Source organism: Pan paniscus, chromosome 4, assembly GCF_029289425.2.
Source record: "Pan paniscus chromosome 4, NHGRI_mPanPan1-v2.0_pri, whole genome shotgun sequence".
NCBI classification, from domain to species: Eukaryota; Metazoa; Chordata; class Mammalia; order Primates; family Hominidae; genus Pan; species Pan paniscus.
Window position 1 is genome coordinate 136,592,794 of NC_073253.2, and position 20,283 is coordinate 136,613,076.

Below are 20,283 nucleotides of genomic sequence, written 5' to 3' on the forward strand. Positions count from 1 at the left end.
ATGTAATGCATCATGATTGAAACGACAAATATATTGTATTTATATTTCTGTGCTTGGAAACTTATGGGGAAAGAGATTCTGGAACATAAAAGCTTATTTCTACTAGTTTCAGTTGTGGGTTTTGAAAAAACATCCTTACAGTCTAGATTTAAACAAAGGAAACTTCTTTCAGTACCCTGAAGGTCTGTGATTTCTCTCTCACACCTAGGCATTGTCATGCTGTTCTCTCCCACATCCAGGCCTTTTCACTGATCCACTCCTCTCATGTTTCCTGGGAAAGCCTTTGCTAACATTAAAGGCCCAATTGAAGGCCCCCCTAACCCCCTTGGCTTCTCCCATTATGGTAATTATCTCAGTACACTGCAATTCCCTGTTTGCTTTTATATCCTTATAATCTCTGTGAAGGAAGCTACTGTGTCTATATTGTTCACCTTAAATCCCCAAACATATTGTCTGACGCCTAATTATGTGTTTGTTTAATGAATATTAAATAACAACAAATATCGAAACTAAGTTATCAGGTCACCAAGAACAAACTTAAAGAAATATAATGTATAAATATGGCTGATTTCTGTGTGTTTCTTTTCTTTTTTTCCTTGTCTCAGCTCTTAGAGAGTTAAGAGTATAGAGAGGGAAAGGTCAAAGAGGAGGTGGATATCTTATCAAATAACCCTGATAAATGTAGTAAGTATAAGAATAAACACATTATCAAGGTTCAGTGGTGGAAGAACAAGTGGTGGTCATGTCTTTTAATAGTTGTGTTGGTCCTTAGGGCAAGTTCTTTGTTACTGTGTGTTTCTTAAACTGAACAATTCAAAACAGTTAACTCCACTATGTTTGAAGCAATATTGGTGGCATTAAGGTTAGCGCATGGATTCCCAAGAAAGATAACTTGAGGTGACACTGTTTAACATATATCAATTCAATTATGTTAAATCAACACTAGTCCTCTTATCTCTGACAAGAAGGATTTCAGGTCTTGGATAATTCAAAAATAATGTGTCTGAGAGGATGCAGTAAACGGTTAGGCCTCTTAGTGTCGCTGTTGACCAATCAAGAAGGAGAACGCAGCTGGAGACCTAGTCCACCATTTCCTTGCTCCTAAAATGCAAAGAACCAGCAAATCAGACTCAGAAGATCCGGGGCGGCTGCCAACCTCACCTCTTAGTCAACCAGCTGTTTGACCTGTGAATTAGGCCCGTAAAAGACTTCGTTTCTTGAGAAAATAAGATTGGAGTCCGTCGTAGGAAACTGGAACCGAATTCAGAGAAAGCGATTCACCGAAAAGGAAATGACCAATTGCCTGAGTTTCCGAAATGGCAGAGGACTGGCCCTGCTGTGCGCGCTCCTGGGGACGCTGTGCGAAACAGGATCCGGTCAGATCCGCTACTCGGTGTCTGAGGAGCTAGATAAAGGTTCCTTCGTGGGCAACATCGCTAACGACCTGGGGCTAGAGCCCCGGGAGCTGGCGGAGCGCGGAGTCCGCATCGTCTCCAGAGGTAGGACGCAGCTTTTCTCTCTGAATCCGCAAAGCGGCAGCTTGGTCACCGCAGAGAGGATAGACCGGGAGGAGCTCTGCGCTCAGATCCCGCTGTGTCTGGTAAAATTTAACATTCTGGTTGAGGATAAATTGAAAATTTTTGAAGTAGAAATAGAAATTAAAGATATTAATGATAATGCTCCTAATTTCCCAACAGAGGAATTGGAAATAAAAATTGGTGAACTAACGGTTCCTGGAACCCGATTTCCACTTAAAACTGCTTTTGACCCAGATGTAGGCATTAACTCCCTGCAGAACTACAAGCTTAGCCCCAATGACTACTTCTCCCTGGCTGTGAATAGCGTCTCTGAGGGGGCCAAGTATCCAGAGCTGGTGCTGGAGCGGGCCCTGGACCGTGAGAAAAGAGAAATTCACCAGCTTGTCCTGGTTGCCTCTGATGGTGGCGACCCTGTCCACTCTGGCAACTTGCACATCCAAGTGATAGTCCTGGATGCAAATGACAACCCACCAATGTTTACTCAGCCTGAGTACCGTGTGAGTGTTTGGGAGAACGTTCCTGTGGGTACCCGGCTGCTCACGGTGAATGCCACTGACCCTGATGAGGGATTCAACGCTCAAGTGTCTTATATTCTAGATAAAATGCCTGGGAAAATCGCTGAGATTTTCCATCTTAACTCAGTGAGTGGAGAAGTATCAATATTAAAAAGTCTAGATTATGAGGATGCCATGTTCTATGAAATTAAAATTGAAGCACAGGATGGACCAGGTCTTCTTTCAAGAGCCAAGATTCTAGTCACGGTTCTGGATGTGAATGACAATGCTCCAGAAATTACAATCACGTCTCTCACAAGCTCAGTCCCAGAAGAGGGCACCGTTGGAAGAGAAATTGCTCTTATCGACGTGCATGACCGAGATTCTGGGCAGAATGGGCAGGTTGAAGTTTTTGTCCTGGGAAATCTGCCATTTAAGTTAGAAAAATCAGTAGATCAATATTACCGCTTAGTGACGGCCACATCCCTGGACCGCGAACAAATATCAGAATATAACATTAGTCTGAGAGCCTCAGATGGGGGAAGCCCGCCACTGTCCACAGAAACTCACATCACCCTGCATGTGATTGACATCAATGACAACCCACCCACCTTCCCTCATTTATCCTACTCCGCCTACATTCCAGAAAACAACCCCAGAGGAGCCTCCATCTTCTCAGTGACAGCCCAGGACCCAGATAGCAACAACAACGCCCGCATCACTTATGCATTGACCGAGGACACTCTCCAGGGGGCGCCCCTGTCCTCCTTCGTCTCTATCAACTCCAACACTGGCGTCCTATACGCGCTGCGATCCTTCGACTACGAGCAATTTAGAGACTTGAAGCTACTGGTGACAGCCAGCGACAGCGGGAACCCTCCACTCAGCAGCAACGTGTCGCTGAACCTGTTCGTGCTGGACCAGAATGACAACGCGCCCGAGATCCTGTACCCCGCCCTCCCCACAGACGGTTCCACTGGCGTGGAGCTGGCGCCCCGCTCCGCAGAGCCCGGCTACCTGGTGACCAAGGTGGTGGCGGTGGACAGAGACTCGGGCCAGAACGCCTGGCTGTCCTACCGCCTGCTCAAGGCCAGCGAGCCGGGACTCTTCTCGGTGGGTCTGCACACGGGCGAGGTGCGCACGGCGCGAGCCCTGCTGGACAGAGACGCGCTCAAGCAGAGCCTCGTGGTGGCCGTCCAGGACCACGGCCAGCCCCCTCTCTCCGCCACTGTCACGCTCACCGTGGCCGTGGCCGACAGGATCCCCGACATCCTGGCCGACCTGGGCAGCCTCGAGCCCTCCGCCAAGCCCAACGATTCGGACCTCACTCTGTACCTGGTGGTGGCGGTGGCCGCGGTCTCCTGCGTCTTCCTGGCCTTCGTCATCTTGCTGCTGGCGCACAGGCTGCGGCGCTGGCACAAGTCACGCCTGCTGCAGGCTTCGGGAGGCGGCTTGGCGAGTACGCCCGGCTCGCACTTTGTGGGCGTGGACGGGGTTCGAGCTTTCCTGCAGACCTATTCCCAAGAGGTCTCCCTCACTGCGGACTCGCGGAAGAGCCACCTGATTTTCCCCCAGCCCAACTATGCGGACACGCTCATCAGCCAGGAGAGCTGTGAGAAAAGCGAGCCTCTTCTGATAACTCAGGATTTACTTGAAATGAAAGGAGATTCCAACCTACTTCAGGTGAGTTTATTTATTTCTTTGATTATTAAGAACAAGTATGAGAATGTGGTTATTATAAAGCTTTAACACATATGTATTTGAGAAATAAAGCCATGAGGTTGTCATTAGTCCTTTGACTAAATATTTGTCCCCCTTTCTTTCTGGGCCTATAGTAGGACTGCACTCCCCGGTCTGGTTATGGTTGAGTGGGCTTAGGGAAAAAATAATACATCGTGAGTGGAAATAAAGTGTCACTTCCTAGAGGAATCTGCCACTGTGAGAATTTTCAGATCTCTAAGTTACTATTTGAAATTGTGACTGCTCCTTCTACCTGGGTCCTTGAGTAACTATGATGAGAGAAACACAACACTGGTTTGTATACCTGTGATAAATAGGCCTTTTTCATTTTAAATCCCTGTGCTTTAGAGTTTGTCATTCCAACCTGTATAGCTTATCCTGATACACACAAGTAAAAATACATATGAATAAAAGATATTTTGTGCCCATGAAATTAAATTATGTTTGACTCCTTCCAAGACAGATGACACTCTTTTTTTCTTTTCCTTCCTTCCTTCCTCTCTCTTTCCTCCTTCCTTCCTTCCTCTCTCTCTTTCCTCCTTCCTTCCTTCCTTCCTTCCTCTCTCTTTCTTTCTTTCTTTCTTTCTTTCTTTCTTTCTTTCTTTCTTTCTTTCTTTCTTTCTTTCTTTCTTCACAGGGTCTTACTCTGTCTGGAGTGCAGTGGCATGATCACGGCTCACTGCAGCCTTGACCTCCCAGACTCAAGTGATCCTCCCACCTCAGCCTCCCGAGTAGCTGGGACTGCAGGCACGAGCCACCCTCCCAGCTAATTTGTTTTTGTTTTTGTAGAGATGGGGCAATTGCTATGTTTCCCAGGCTGGTCTGAAATTCCTGAGCTCAAGTGATCTGCCCACGTCAGCCTCCCAAAGTACTGCGATTAGAGGCATGAGCCACCATGCCTGGCCTGTTATTCTTTTCATCTCAATAACATAAAAATTGGAGAACAAAAATGTAGAGGCTGGGTGCAGTGGCTCATGCTGTAATCCCAGCACTTTGGGAGGCCGAGGCAGGTGGATCACTTGAAGTCAGGAGTTCAAGAACACCCTGGCCAACATGGTGAAACCCTGTCTCTACTAAAAATACAAAAATTAGCTGGGCATGGTGGTGGACGCCTGTAATCCAAGCTACTCGGGAAGCTGAGGCAGGAGAATTGCTTAAACCCAGGAGGCAGAAGTTGCAGAGAGCCAAAATTGGGCCACTGCACTCCAGCCGGGGCAATAGAGAGAGACTCCATCTCAAAAAAAAAAAAAAAAAAAAAAAAAAGTAGAGGCTGGTCAAATGGTTTTACCTATAGTGCCTGTTACATATGCCTAAAGTATATACTTATGTGTATATTCATATTGATTTCAACATTTTGCCTGAGGGTGGAAAGTTCACCTAGCTAAATTATTATGAGCCTTGGAGTGGTATTTCTTGTCCTTGAGAAGAACATCAAAAACATGTAAAGGAATATGTCTCAGCCTCTGCGGGAGATTTCCAGACAATCTCTTCCAACAATGGAATAGAAGTCCCTTCTTTTGTCATGTTCTACAACTTTCTTGAGCCAGAAATTGTTGGCTTATTCTGCAATTTATGAAATTATTTTCACTCATGAAATCATATGAGAGTCATCCAAAATTAGACCAAAATATGTTTTATTAGAACTCAAACAAAAGAATAGATTCCTCCCTCAATATATTAGGAAAAGGCACATTTAAATGTATGAGACAACAGGGTCAGAACACAAAAGCTGTAAGCAGAGTAAGGTGTATTGTCACTCAAACATGGAAATACATCACAGAATTTAAAAGGCCCATAGCCAGGGGAGGACTTCTGAGCCTAGGACTTCGAGACCTATTGGGCAACATAGCATGACCCTGTCTCAAAAGAAAAAGGCATGTAACTTTTAACATATCATTTTTAGAAAAAAAATGTTTATAGTATCAGTATCACTTTCCCTGAAAGGAGAAAAAAAATTAATTAGCTGTGTCAGGGGAAATTTGGATGCTCAAAGATAATTTCTAAGAATTCTATATGAAACATAGCCTATATATGTGTCATGAAAATACACTGAGAGTATGGAACCCATACAATTCCACCTACTTGTACAGGTAATGGAAGATCTCAGACATCCCATTTTCACTAAAAAGGATTTATTTTTATTTTTTTGAAGAATGGGCAAGAATCCATTACAACAGAAAGGGAGGAGAAGTTCATAATAAAAGGAATGGAAAGTATAAAGGCATGATGCAAGGAAACAAGTGAAAAGGTATCTTAAGAAAACAGATAATAGGCTGTTTCGACTAGAGTATGAGTATGGGTGAGCACTGCAAAATAGCAGAATAAATTGTTGAGTTGGATCTCATTTGGTAATGCATTTGAAATAAAGGGATTTGCTTTGAACCAAGACTGGTTCTAAGCCTGGAACTACAGAATAAGTTCCAAAATTGGGTGTCTAAGAACTCTGAATACCTCTCCAATATTTACCAGTGGTCAAGTCAAACTCGTTTTGCTCATTAATGGTATAAGTCAGCTGGAGCTGAGAATTGGCATTATAGAGAATGTTTTTGAGACAGAGTCTTGCTCTGTCACCCAGGATGGACTTCAGTGGCATGATCTCAACTCACTGCAACTTCTGCCTCCTGAGTTAAGTGATTCTGCTGCCTCAACCTCCCAAGTAGCTGGGGTTACAGGTACCCGCCACCATGCCCGGAAAATTTTTATTTTTTTAGTAGAGATGGCTTGCACCATGTTGGACAGGCTAGTCTCAAACTCCTGACCTCATGTGTTCTTCCCACCTTGGCCTCCCAAAGTGCTGGGATCACAGGTCACTGCAACCAGCCTAGAGTATTTAATATACATTCATATAAAAAAGAAGCACTGGTTTCAAAAAACAAATGTACATTATATGAGATTCCACTTCATAAAAGCATGTATGTGTACCCCAACACTAACTTGGCCCTTTTAACAAAATATCAGAATTTGTCCTACTTAACTGGAAAGATTATCTATATTTTATAAAGAAGAGAAATATCTTAACATAATAGTAAGGCTGTGATTTCCTCTTTTTTGCAAAACTATCTTTGAAAAGTATTACTGAATTGATAACATATATATGGAGAGATTTAAAATACTAGATAAGAGAGCTTATTCCGATGAATTTACAGAAAGGTAGGTATTTTAGTCCACTAAAAATATAAATAAAAATTATCAATTCACTTATTTGGATACAGCAGTCATGCCAGAGTTTATAAATATAGTGAAATCACTGAAGATTTTTTTTTGCCCCCAAAACTGAAAAAAATGGCAGTGTACCTTGTGAATTTTTTAAATGAAAAAAGAATACGAAATGATGAAGACCCTTATTTGATGATGACAAACTAGAAAACTGAAATGTAAAGGGGAAAATGTGAGTATGTGGTTCCTTCCAGCAAATTAAAGACAGGGTACATAGATTCAAGAGGTTGCGCTTTGAGGATAAAAAGCTGGGCCCTGTGCAGTTTTCCAAGACAACCTCTGGGCGCCGCTGTCGACCAAAAGGAAGTGAAGGCCTCTCAATTCTGCAGGAGCGTCAGGCAGGGTGCCTTCCTGCTTTGTCCGGTGCACTGAGCACAGACGCTGCTCCTGTTCACCCTCGAGCGCCTAACTAATAAGTCCTAAGCTCAAATCACAGAAGTCCAGGGTGCTGCCATTTCTTTTTGAAAAACATCCCAGAGGAAAGAAGCTCCGCGGAGAGTTCCTGAAATGCGGAGAGCCAGAGAAGCCGAAATGATGAAAAGTCAGGTACTGTTTCCCTTCCTGCTGTCTTTGTTCTGCGGGGCCATCTCCCAGCAGATCCGATACACGATTCCAGAGGAGCTAGCCAACGGCTCACGGGTGGGGAACCTTGCCAAGGATCTGGGGCTCAGTGTCCGGGAGTTGCCAACTCGAAAACTGCGGGTTAGTGCAGAGGATTATTTCAACGTTAGTTTGGAGAGCGGGGATTTGTTAGTGAACGGTAGGATAGATCGAGAGAAGATTTGCGGAAGGAAACTTGAGTGTGCACTAGAATTCGAAACGGTCACTGAAAACCCAATGAATGTTTTCCACGTGGTTGTTGTAATCCAAGATATTAATGACAATGCACCACGTTTCGTTGCAAAAGGCATTGACTTAGAAATTTGTGAGTCAGCCTTACCCGGGGTAAAATTCTCTCTGGATTCTGCTCAAGATGCAGATGTGGAAGGCAATTCACTGAAGTTATACACCATCAACCCCAATCAATACTTCTCTCTGTCAACGAAGGAAAGTCCTGATGGAAGTAAATATCCGGAATTACTGCTGGAAAAACCTCTAGACAGGGAACATCAGAGCTCTCATCGCTTAATCCTGACTGCCATGGATGGCGGGGACCCGCCTCTAAGCGGCACCACCCATATCTGGATCCGAGTTACGGATGCCAATGATAATGCTCCCGTGTTTAGCCAGGAGGTATACAGGGTTAGCCTCCAAGAAAACGTACCGTGGGGAACCTCCGTGCTGCGGGTGATGGCCACAGACCAGGATGAGGGCATTAATGCAGAGATCACCTATGCCTTCCTCAATTCCCCAATAAGTACCAGCCTCTTCAATCTCAATCCAAATACTGGCGACATCACAACCAATGGCACATTGGATTTTGAAGAGACAAGTAGATGTGTGTTGAGTGTGGAAGCTAAGGATGGAGGAGTACACACAGCTCACTGTAATGTTCAAATAGAAATTGTTGACGAGAATGACAATGCCCCAGAGGTGACATTCGTGTCCTTCTCTAACCAGATTCCAGAGGATTCAGACCTTGGAACTGTAATAGCCCTCATAAAAGTGCGAGACAAGGATTCTGGGCAAAATGGCATGGTGACATGCTATATTCAGGAAGAAGTTCCTTTCAAATTAGAATCCACCTCGAAGAATTATTACAAGCTGGTGATTGCTGGAGCCCTAAACCGGGAGCAGACAGCAGACTACAACGTCACAATCATAGCCACCGACAAGGGCAAACCAGCCCTTTCCTCCAGGACAAGCATCACCCTGCACATCTCCGACATCAACGACAATGCACCTGTTTTCCATCAGGCCTCCTATGTGGTCCACGTGTCTGAGAACAACCCACCTGGCGCCTCCATTGCACAAGTAAGCGCCTCCGACCCGGATTTGGGACCCAACGGCAGAGTCTCCTACTCTATTCTGGCCAGTGACCTGGAGCCGCGGGAGCTGTTGTCCTACGTGTCCGTGAGCCCGCAGAGCGGGGTGGTGTTCGCGCAGCGCGCCTTCGACCACGAGCAGCTGCGCGCCTTCGAGCTCACGCTGCAGGCCAGGGACCAGGGCTCCCCCGCGCTCAGCGCCAACGTGAGCCTGCGCGTGTTAGTGGGCGACCTCAATGACAATGCGCCACGGGTGCTGTACCCCGCGCTGGGGCCTGATGGCTCCGCCCTCTTCGATATGGTGCCACGCGCCGCAGAGCCCGGCTACCTGGTGACCAAGGTGGTGGCGGTGGACGCAGACTCAGGACACAACGCTTGGCTGTCCTACCACGTGCTGCAGGCCAGCGAGCCCGGGCTCTTCAGCCTGGGGTTGCGCACGGGTGAGGTGCGCACAGCGCGTGCCTTGGGCGACAGGGACGCGGCCCGCCAGCGCCTGCTGGTCGCTGTGCGTGATGGAGGACAGCCGCCACTCTCCGCCACCGCCACGCTGCACCTAATCTTCGCGGATAGCCTGCAAGAGGTATTGCCAGACCTCAGCGACCGCCCGGAGCCCTCTGACCCCCAGACGGAACTGCAGTTTTACCTGGTTGTGGCCTTGGCCTTGATCTCAGTGCTCTTTCTCCTCGCGGTGATTCTAGCGATCGCCCTGCGCCTGCGACGTTCCTCCAGCCTCGACACTGAGGGCTGCTTTCAAACGGGTCTCTGCTCCAAGTCTGGGCCCGGGGTTCCTCCCAACCACAGCGAGGGGACTTTGCCCTATTCCTACAATCTATGTGTTGCCTCTCATTCTGCAAAGACAGAGTTTAATTTTCTCAACCTGACACCGGAAATGGCTCCCCCTCAGGATCTGCTGTGTGATGATCCTTCTATGGTTGTATGTGCCAGTAATGAAGATCACAAAATCGCTTATGACCCTTCTTTGTCTTCGCACGTGAGTTTCTGCAAATCTAGTTAAATTTTATATATTGAGGCCGGGCGCGGTGGCTCAAGCCTGTAACCAGGCTGAGGCAGGTGGATCACTTGAGGTCAGGAGTTTGAGACCAGCATAGCTAAGATGGTAAAACCCGGTCTACTAAAATTACAAAAATTAGTTGGGTGTGGTGGCATGCGCCTGTAGTCCCAGTTACTCAGGAAGCTGAGACAGGAGGATCGCTTGAGCCCGGGAGGTGGAGATTGTAGTGAGCCAAGAGTGTGCCACTGCACTCCAGCCTGGGTGATGGGAGGGAAACTCTGTCTAAAAAAACAAACAAACAAAAATTATATATTGCATTTTCTTCTCATTGGTGTATAAGTAATTTTGATTTTCTTTCATTGTTCTAGTGATGGTATCTACTGGGGGAGGGGGTACTAGATAGATGGAGATTGCTTTCTTGATTGCTCAGTAGTCTTGGCAATTTGATTTTCAATCTTTACTGTTGGCATTTCTGTATGGTTGGCAAATCTTGCTAAAGAGACCTGTTTCCTAGATGTTAACACTTAGTAATAGCAGTGCCTTTTCTTAGTTGATATGCAATACTATATTTTCAAGTCATTTTATTCTTAGCTCTTTATAAATGTATTTAGAGTTCTTCCCACCCAAGTTAAAGTTTATGTTCATCTTCGTCAATTACATTCTAGTTTGTCTTTTTGCAGCAACATGTATGTTTAATACAGCCTTCCAATTATTAAGACTCTTAACACTTTGTCTCATCACAAGTAGCAAATATTGTCCAATTTTATATTTGCATCACTAACTTTGAGTCAATATTATTCCCACTCTATAATTTCAGTCAACGATATTTCATAATTTTCTTAACCATTCCTAAATTATTTATTTTCATACTCTTTCTATTTTGTCTCTATTAAAACAAAGAATGTAATGAACATTTGGGTTTATAAAGTGTTTTCCATACTTCTTGTTTCTTTAGTGTAGATTTCTGAGGAATTAGTTAAATCTATAAACATGTTGAGTTTTTTTAATGCATACTGTCAAATTTATTTCCAAACATCTTATTTCACCTCTCAATCATCCGCAGTTTGTGCGGTCTTTGAGGATTGTGAAATACACGTTTAATCTACTCACTCAAAGTCTGAGGGTTTTTAAATTCTGTATAGCTAATGCCCTTTTGTATGAGTCATTTCTACTGCTAATTGTTAAGTGAGGAATAAGCTTAAGAACTGATGTACTGCTTTGTCTCAAATTTTCACAGATTAGTAAATTACTGTAAGTATTCATAAGAAAGAAAGCGATGGCACATGCAATGATAATCCATGTTCGGCTACCAAAACATTTCCTTTTACTGGCTATTTCTAAAATGAGAGCTAAAGTAAAGTTAGAAATTGTAAAATAATACTGAATGTGTCATGTGAAAAAATCACTAAACTATTATCTGCACTTTATAGTTATTCAGTCTAACTTTTCTTTTTATTTTTAAGATCAGAGTTATTTACCCATTGTTTTAGGCTTTGCATTTGAACTGGTCATTCATGAAACATTGAAAGGTTTCATAAAAGTTACTACTCTATGAAAGGTATTGTTCTAAAGATTGAGAACACATTGTGAACAAGATAGTCATATGCATAGCTTGTGGCCAAGAATCTACTGTACACAAAATTAAGGAGCAAATTCTCTTCCCAAACCTATTATCCTATTTGTCAATCTCATTTGTACAGGGTAAGGCTAACTCTTGAACAGTAGGTGAGTTTTTTGCAAGGGAATTGAAGCATTGCCCCAGGTTCTAGAGGGTCAACTCATGTGAGGAAACTTGTTACTGCATAAATTGGGACTAAAGCCAGACCTCCTAGTTCCTGTCCCACTGTCTTTTCACTTATCTGTCTCATCCATTTTTCAAGTCCACCTTTGTCTTTAGGAGAGATAATTATGTCCCTCACACAATACGCTATACTGAGAATGGGCTGTGGGGATGAACAATGTGAAAACTGAAAAGAGGGAGAACACATTTTAGGAAAAAAAATCGTCATATTTTCTCTAAGAAAATAAATAACTTCATAAAGTTTATTGTACAGGAAGACTTGGATCATTCTTGAATTTTCATTGCAAATCAAAAACAGGAATTTGACTTTATTATCTTGGGAGAAATAGGAATAGAAAAGTGTATAAAAAATAAACTTTTTTTAACCAAGAATAAATTGCAGTAACAGGTTAAGACTCTGGGTGTCGCTGTTCACCAATCAGGGGGAAAAGACAAACCAGAAATTTAATCAGAATCACAAGATTTCTGCAGCACAAAGCACTGGCTCTGGAGCTTTATGAAAGCTTCAAGCGGAAGCCCTGAGAGCTCCGGCTGTGAATGCACTTTATTTTGGACCCAGAAGATCCTGGGGCTCCTCAGGCCTCGACAGAGGGAAAACCGAAGCACAGGCGACTCCGCGGCGGGGTTGTAATGGCGGCGCCTCCTGCTCGCCCAGACCACACCCGGCTGCTCCACATCTGCCTTCTCCTGGGGGTTCTGGTGGAAATCAGGGCCGAACAGATCCGCTACTCGGTGTTTGAGGAGCAGGAAGAAGGCTCAGTGGTGGGCAACATCGCCAAGGACCTGGGGTTGGCGCCCCGGGAGCTGGCGGAGCGCGGAGTCCGTATCGTCTCCAGAGGTAGGACGCAGCTTTTCGCCCTGAACCCGCGCAGCGGCACCTTGGTCACCGCGGGTAGGATAGACAGGGAGGAGCTCTGCGACAGATCTCCAAACTGTGTGACAAACCTGGAGATTCTTCTAGAAGATACAGTGAAGATTTTGCGGGTAGAGGTGGAAATAATCGATGTTAATGATAACCCACCCAGTTTTGGGACAGAACAGAGGGAAATAAAAGTTGCTGAAAATGAAAATCCTGGGACAAGATTTCCTCTTCCTGAAGCTTTTGATCCGGATGTAGGGGTAAACTCCCTGCAGGGTTACCAGCTCAACTCAAACGGTTACTTTTCCCTGGACGTGCAAAGCGGGGCCGATGGGATTAAGTACCCAGAGCTGGTGCTGGAACGCGCTCTAGATCGCGAGGAAGAGGCGGTTCACCACCTCGTTCTCACGGCCTTCGATGGAGGTGACCCGGTTCGCTCTGGCACTGCCAGGATTCTCATAATACTTGTGGATACCAACGATAATGCTCCCGTGTTCACTCAGCCCGAGTACCACGTAAGTGTTCATGAGAACGTTCCTGTAGGCACTCGGCTACTCACCGTAAAAGCCACTGATCCAGATGAAGGAGCCAATGGAGACGTGACGTATTCTTTCCGGAAAGTAAGAGACAAAATATCACAGCTATTTCAGTTGAATTCTCTGAGTGGGGATATAACAATATTGGGGGATCTAGATTATGAGGACTCTGGATTCTATGACATAGATGTAGAAGCCCATGATGGGCCTGGTCTCCGAGCTAGAAGCAAGGTACTGGTGACAGTTCTGGATGAAAATGACAACGCACCAGAAGTCACAGTTACATCTCTCACCAGCTCAGTCCAGGAAACTTCTTCCCCAGGTACAGTAATTGCACTTTTCAACGTGCATGACAGTGACTCAGGAGGAAATGGCCTAGTCACATGTTCTATTCCAGATAATCTGCCATTCACACTTGAAAAGACCTATGGAAATTATTATCGGTTGTTGACACACAGAACACTGGACAGGGAAGAAGTCTCAGAATATAACATCACTGTAACTGCCACTGACCAGGGAACTCCTCCACTGTCTACAGAAACTCATATTTCACTGCAGGTGATGGACATCAATGACAACCCACCCACTTTCCCTCATGCTTCCTACTCTGCTTACGTTCCTGAAAACAACCCCAGAGGAGCCTCCATCTTATCTATGACTGCTCAAGACCCTGACAGTGGTGACAATGCCCGAATCACTTACTCCCTGGCCGAAGACACCTTCCAGGGTGCACCTCTGTCCTCCTATGTCTCCATCAACTCCAATACAGGGATCCTATATGCTCTTCGCTCCTTCGACTATGAGCAGTTTAGAGACCTGCAGCTACTGGTGACAGCCAGTGACAGTGGAGACCCTCCACTCAGCAGCAATGTGTCACTGAGCCTCTTTGTGCTGGACCAGAACGACAATGTCCCTGAGATCCTGTACCCCACCTTCCCTACGGATGACTCCACTGGTGTGGAGCTGGCACCCCGCTCCGCAGATTCCGGCTACCTGGTGACCAAAGTGGTGGCAGTGGACAGAGACTCAGGTCAGAATGCCTGGCTGTCCTACCGCCTACTCAAGTCCAGCGAGCCGGGACTATTTGCAGTGGGGCTGCACACAGGCGAGGTGCGCACCGCACGGGCCCTGCTGGACAGAGACGCGCTCAAGCAGAGCCTTGTAGTGGTCGTCCAGGACCATGGCCAGCCCCCTCTCTCGGCCACCGTCACACTCACTGTGGCTGTGGCCGACAGCATCCCAGATGTCCTGGCTGACTTGGGCAGCCTCAAGCCTTCAGCAGACCCAGACGACTCGGGCCTCACACTCTATCTCGTGGTGTCAGTGGCCGCTGTCTCCTGCGTCTTCCTGGCTTTTGTCACGGTGCTGCTAGCACTCAAGCTGAGACGCTGGCACAAGTCACGCCTGCTTCACGCTGAAGGCAGCAGGTTGTCAGGTGTGCCTGCCTCGCACTTTGTGGGCGTGGACGGGGTTCGGGCTTTCCTGCAGACCTATTCCCACGAGGTCTCCCTCACCGCGGACTCGCGGAAGAGTCACCTGATCTTCTCCCAGCCCAGCTATGCAGACACGCTCATCAGCCGGGAGAGTTGTGAGAAAAGCGAGCCTCTTCTGATAACTCAGGATTTACTTGAAACAAAAGGAGACCCTAATCTTCAGGTGAGTCAATCTTATAGTAGATCATACCACACTGAAATATAGACAAAGAGTTGTGTAAATGTCTCTCATTTTATATGTAATATATCAAATAAAGGTGCCTCTTTTAATATTTTATTGCTTTAAAGAAAACTGGTGGATGACCTTCCAATAATGATCAACAGTATTTACCACACAAAAATGTTGTTTATTACTTATCCTTTTTGGTCTTCATTCAGTTGTAGTTTCAGCCAGAATTTTCTAATTTTACAACTCTGAGCCACCTCATTTCCTTAAATTTCCTTTTCTGTGCTGGGTGTGGTGGCTCACACCTGTAATCCTAACACTTTGGGAGTGTGAGGAGGATGGATTGCCTGAGCTCAGGAGTTCAAGACCAGTCTGGGCAACATGATGAAACCCAGTCTCTACTAAAATACAAAAAGTTAGCCAGGCGTGGTGGTGTGCGCCTGTAGTCCCAGCTACCCTGGAGGCTGAGGCATGAGAATTGCTTCAACCTGGGAGGCAGAGGTTGCAATGAGCTGAGATCATGACACTGTACTCCAGCCTGGGCAACAGAGCAAGCCTCTGTCTCCAAAAAGTAAAATAAAATAAAGTAAAATAAAGAATAAATTTCCTTTTCCCTTAGGTGTTCCTGAAAAGATACAAGAGACCTGTGAAATAGAAGGCAATTGTGTAAATTCACATTTACAATATTCTTTCTCATGAAGCTATTGTTGGATCTGGACTGAGGGTTTTTTAATTTCCTATTTTCACACAGTACCATGCTTTGCTTGAAGTTTACTTTTCCTTCCTTGAAAGGGTATTTTGCATTATAACAGGCAACGTCAATTTAAGAATACTGGCAATTTATGAGTTTAACTTTTAGATATAACTTTAACAGGATATTTTCTCAATGAACTGGTATATTTCAAATATTTTCTTCTTGCTGTTCTGAGATGCACCAGAAGTGACTATGTGTGATTCCTCTGGTGCACTCCTGTGATTATGAGAAATATTTCCAAGTTAATTTCAGTCATATTTAAGTAGATTCTAGGAGTAACTTTAATAATTTTTAAATTGCCTATCATGACATCACTATTGAGACTTTCTTGATTTCCAAGGAAAATATAAGTTTTTGGAGTCTTTTCTCTTTTCATCATGTGAGCCTCTTTCAAAGGTTGAGTTACTTGAGTTCTGGACTGATATGATTTACGCTGCTTAGTAAGGTGGCCTCATCCCTATTGCTACAAATTGCTTTCAGATATTTCTGTCATCATGTGGCTCTGGGATTATTTTATATGAGGGAAAATATTTTGTGTGTAGGGGATATACAACACTTTTGTTCTTTGTGCTTTCATTTAGTTCTGTGAGAATTCAAAATTCATGAATGCATATGCTTACACGAATTAGTGTAATTTGATAACTGGAAGTTGTAGTGATAGACTGTGGAATATGCCTCAATTTGACTTACAAAGGAGAGTTTTAGTTTCTACATGGTTTTGTATTCATAGAAAGTTGTGGTGCAATACATAGAGTAAGCTGGAATATGATATGATGCAGTTACCCGGCTTGGGGAGCAGAAAACAGAAATAACAAGTGAATGTTGAGAGACAACTTACATCTGAGGAGAGATTGTTTAAAGTAATTAAGCCATAAAATATAATTTGGAAATGCTCAATTGGTCTGAAACTGTGTCAAGCATATTCAGGTGTTGGCATTAGGAATATATTCCAGAATGAGAGTGCCACATGTTTTAAAGGCCTAGGAAAGCAGTAGATAATTTATAACCTAAAATCAAATTTTTTTTAAAATGTGTTTTTGTTAGAATGGGCAGTGGGTTCCTTTTAGCAAATAACAATTTTGATTAAACAAATTGTTGTATATTCATATTATGGACTACTAGATAACTATATTATGGGCCACTAGATAACTATAAGAAATAAATAGGAAAGCTCTCTATGTACTGATATGATCTTTAAGATATAACAAATAAAAAAGCAATGTGCAGAATATGGTATGTTGTATGCTTACATTTGTGTAAAGAAGGAGACAGAATATTTATAAAAATCCGTTGCCCTATACAAGACATATCTCCGGAAGGATACCTAAGAAACTTTAACACTCATTTCCCCTGTGAAAGCATTTCTCCTCATCTAAAGCAGGGATGAAAGGAAGAACCTATGCTGAATGCATCTTTTGAATTTGGAACTATATGAATATTTCACATATTTTAAAACAAATGAAGACTTTATAAATTAAAAAAGAAAAGAAAAGAAAAAAGTTCTTAGCAAATATTGACAAGCCATTAGTGCAGTTTCCTGAGAAAACCTCTGAGCGTCGCTGTTGTTCAAAAGAACGAAGAGAAGCGTTTGGGAGCCTCTTAGAGGGGAACTTCCTGCACAAACCAACCACACAGAGAAGGCCAGTATAGATTCGGAAACAGAAAACAAAAGCAGGAAAAGTGACCTTAGCCCGGATTCTGCCATCCCCAGAAGGCTTATTCCTCCTATGGGCAAAGGAGCAAAGGGAGCCGGAAGATGAAGGCGAGCTCAGGGAGGTGCGGGCTGGTGCGGTGGCTGCAGGTACTGTTGCCCTTCCTGTTGTCTTTGTTCCCCGGGGCTCTCCCAGTCCAGATCCGCTATTCAATTCCAGAGGAGCTGGCCAAAAACTCGGTCGTAGGAAACCTCGCCAAGGATCTGGGGCTCAGCGTCCGGGACTTGCCAGCCCGGAAGCTGCGGGTTAGCGCGGAGAAGGAATATTTCACAGTAAACCCAGAAAGCGGAGACTTACTTGTGAGTGACAGAATAGACCGAGAACAGATATGCGGGAAGCAGCCTCTGTGTGTTCTGGATTTCGATACTGTCGCTGAAAATCCACTAAATATTTTCTACATAGCAGTAATTGTGCAGGATATAAATGATAATACCCCGCTATTCAAACAGACTAAGATTAATTTAAAAATTGGCGAATCCACTAAGCCAGGTACAACATTTCCACTTGACCCAGCCCTGGATTCAGATGTTGGTCCTAACTCACTACAAAGATACCACCTTAATGACAACGAGTACTTTGATCTCGCTGAGAAACAGACTCCAGATGGTCGTAAATATCCTGAGTTGATTCTACAACATTCTCTGGACAGAGAAGAGCACAGTTTACATCAATTGGTCCTCACAGCTGTGGATGGCGGAGACCCACCTCAAAGTGGCACGACCCAAATCCGAATCAAAGTCACGGATGCCAACGATAACCCTCCAGTGTTCAGCCAGGACGTGTACAGGGTCACCCTGAGGGAGGACGTGCCGCCGGGCTTCTTTGTGCTTCAGGTGACAGCCACCGACCGGGATGAAGGCATAAACGCAGAGATCACCTACTCCTTTCATAATGTGGACGAACAAGTGAAACACTTTTTCAACTTAAATGAAAAAACAGGAGAAATCACGACAAAGGATGATTTGGATTTTGAGATTGCAAGTAGTTACACTCTGAGTATCGAAGCAAAAGATCCTGGAGATCTAGCAGCCCACTGCAGTATCCAAGTTGAAATTCTTGATGACAACGATTGTGCACCTGAAGTTATTGTGACTTCAGTATTTACTCCCCTACCGGAGGATTCGCCACCAGGAACAGTGATCGCCTTGATAAAAACGAGAGACAGAGACTCTGGAGAAAATGGAGAAGTTTACTGCCAAGTGTTGGGAAATGCCAAGTTTATTTTGAAATCTTCCTCAAAGAACTATTACAAACTAGTGACAGACGGCGCTCTGGACCGGGAGGAGATCCCAGAATACAATCTCACCATCACAGCCACCGACGGGGGCAAGCCGCCCCTCTCCTCCAGCATAATTGTCACCCTGCACATCTCCGACGTCAACGATAATGCCCCAGTTTTCCAACAGACTTCCTACATGGTTCACGTGGCAGAGAACAATCCTCCTGGCGCCTCTATCGCTCAAATCAGTGCCTCTGACCCTGACTTGGGCCCCAATGGCCAAGTTTCCTACTCCATCGTAGCGAGCGACCTGAAGCCGCGGGAGATTTTATCCTACGTGTCCGTGAGCGCGCAGAGCGGGGTGGTGTTCGCGCAGCGCGCCTTCGATCATGAGCAGCTGCGCGCCTTCGAGCTCACACTGCAGGCCCGCGACCAGGGCTCGCCCGCGCTCAGCGCCAACGTGAGCCTGCGCGTGTTAGTGGGCGACCTCAATGACAATGCGCCACGGGTGCTGTACCCCGCGCTGGGGTCTGATGGCTCCGCCCTCTTCGATATGGTGCCACGCGCCGCAGAGCCCGGCTACCTGGTGACCAAGGTGGTGGCGGTGGACGCAGACTCAGGACACAACGCTTGGCTGTCCTACCACGTGCTGCAGGCCAGCGAGCCCGGGCTCTTCAGCCTGGGGTTGCGCACGGGTGAGGTGCGCACAGCGCGTGCCTTGGGCGACAGGGACGCGGCCCGCCAGCGCCTGCTGGTCGCTGTGCGTGATGGAGGACAGCCGCCACTCTCCGCCACCGCCACGCTGCACCTAATCTTCGCGGATAGCCTGCAAGAGGTATTGCCAGACCTCAGCGACCGCCCAGAGCCCTCTGACCCCCAGGCAGAACTGCAGTTTTACCTGGTGGTGGCCTTGGCCTTGATCTCAGTGCTCTTCTTCCTCGCGGTGATTCTGGCAATCTCCCTACGCCTGCGACGCTCTTCCAGGTCAGATGCTTGGGACTGTTTTCAGCCTGGTCTCAGCTCCAAGCCTGGACCTGGGGTTCTCCCCAGTTATAGTGAGGGAACATTGCCCTATTCCTACAACCTGTGTGTTGCCTCACAATCAGCCAAGACAGAGTTCAATTTTCTGAACATAACCCCGGAATTGGTTCCCGCGCAAGATCTCCTCTGTGACAATGCCTCTTGGGAACAAAATACAAATCATGGAGCCGCTGGGGTCCCTTTTGCCTCAGATACTATTTTGAAGGTGAGCTTTAATTAATTTATTTTCACTTCTGGCTTTATTGTTTCACCTAATTTGGGTAGGAAGTTCCACTGCGTATTTCTTTGTCTGTGAGTTAGATTTGGCCAATGTTGTGCCTTAATTGTCTTAATCTTATCTAACTGAATTTTAAGTGTTTTCTCTCTGAAATGTGAGATTTATTTACCCATGATTGCAAACCTTTATCACATGAGATATTGCACTGTATTTCTTTTTCTTCCTCATCTTTACATTACTTCTCTCTGCAGATTTGTTGCTATTGAGACTTTAGGCAATTACTTTCACCTTCAGGCTCTTTGTTATTCAAATTTTAGTTTTACTTCCTCTTAGAATCATAGTACTTCAGAGTAAAGAGAGTCTTCATTTTAGTAGGCTTTGGAAATTGGGAAACAAAGAAGAAAGACTTTTGCATAATGGCATGGCTTGTTAATCACAGGGCATGGGTAGGACATTGTCCCATTGACTTGAAGACCAACACTCAGTAAGCTAAATGTCTTGGAATCACAAATGTATTTCTAAGGGACAGGCAATGTTTGAGGTCTGAGGTGTCTGCTAGA

General features: G+C 45.3%; 1 protein-coding gene across 6 annotated transcripts in view; it reads left to right on the forward strand.

The window, feature by feature from the left end:
* LOC100979108 (protocadherin gamma-C3) overlaps positions 1–20,283 on the forward strand; it is a 191,335-nt gene that overhangs the window by 21,795 nt on the left and 149,257 nt on the right. The window contains exon 1 of one of the 6 annotated variants that reach the window (XM_014345024.4): positions 644–3,715. The exons of 2 other annotated variants lie outside the window; for them this stretch is intronic. In XM_014345024.4, coding sequence (XP_014200510.1) covers positions 1,292–3,715 — 2,424 coding nt within the window. In that variant the 5' untranslated portion in view covers positions 644–1,291. Of the gene's footprint in view, positions 1–643; positions 3,716–3,869; positions 9,905–10,362; positions 14,778–16,328; positions 19,712–20,283 lie in introns of those variants that run through there. 3 more of the 6 variants (XM_055112727.2, XM_014345015.5, XM_034960655.3) reach the window with 3 other exon arrangements.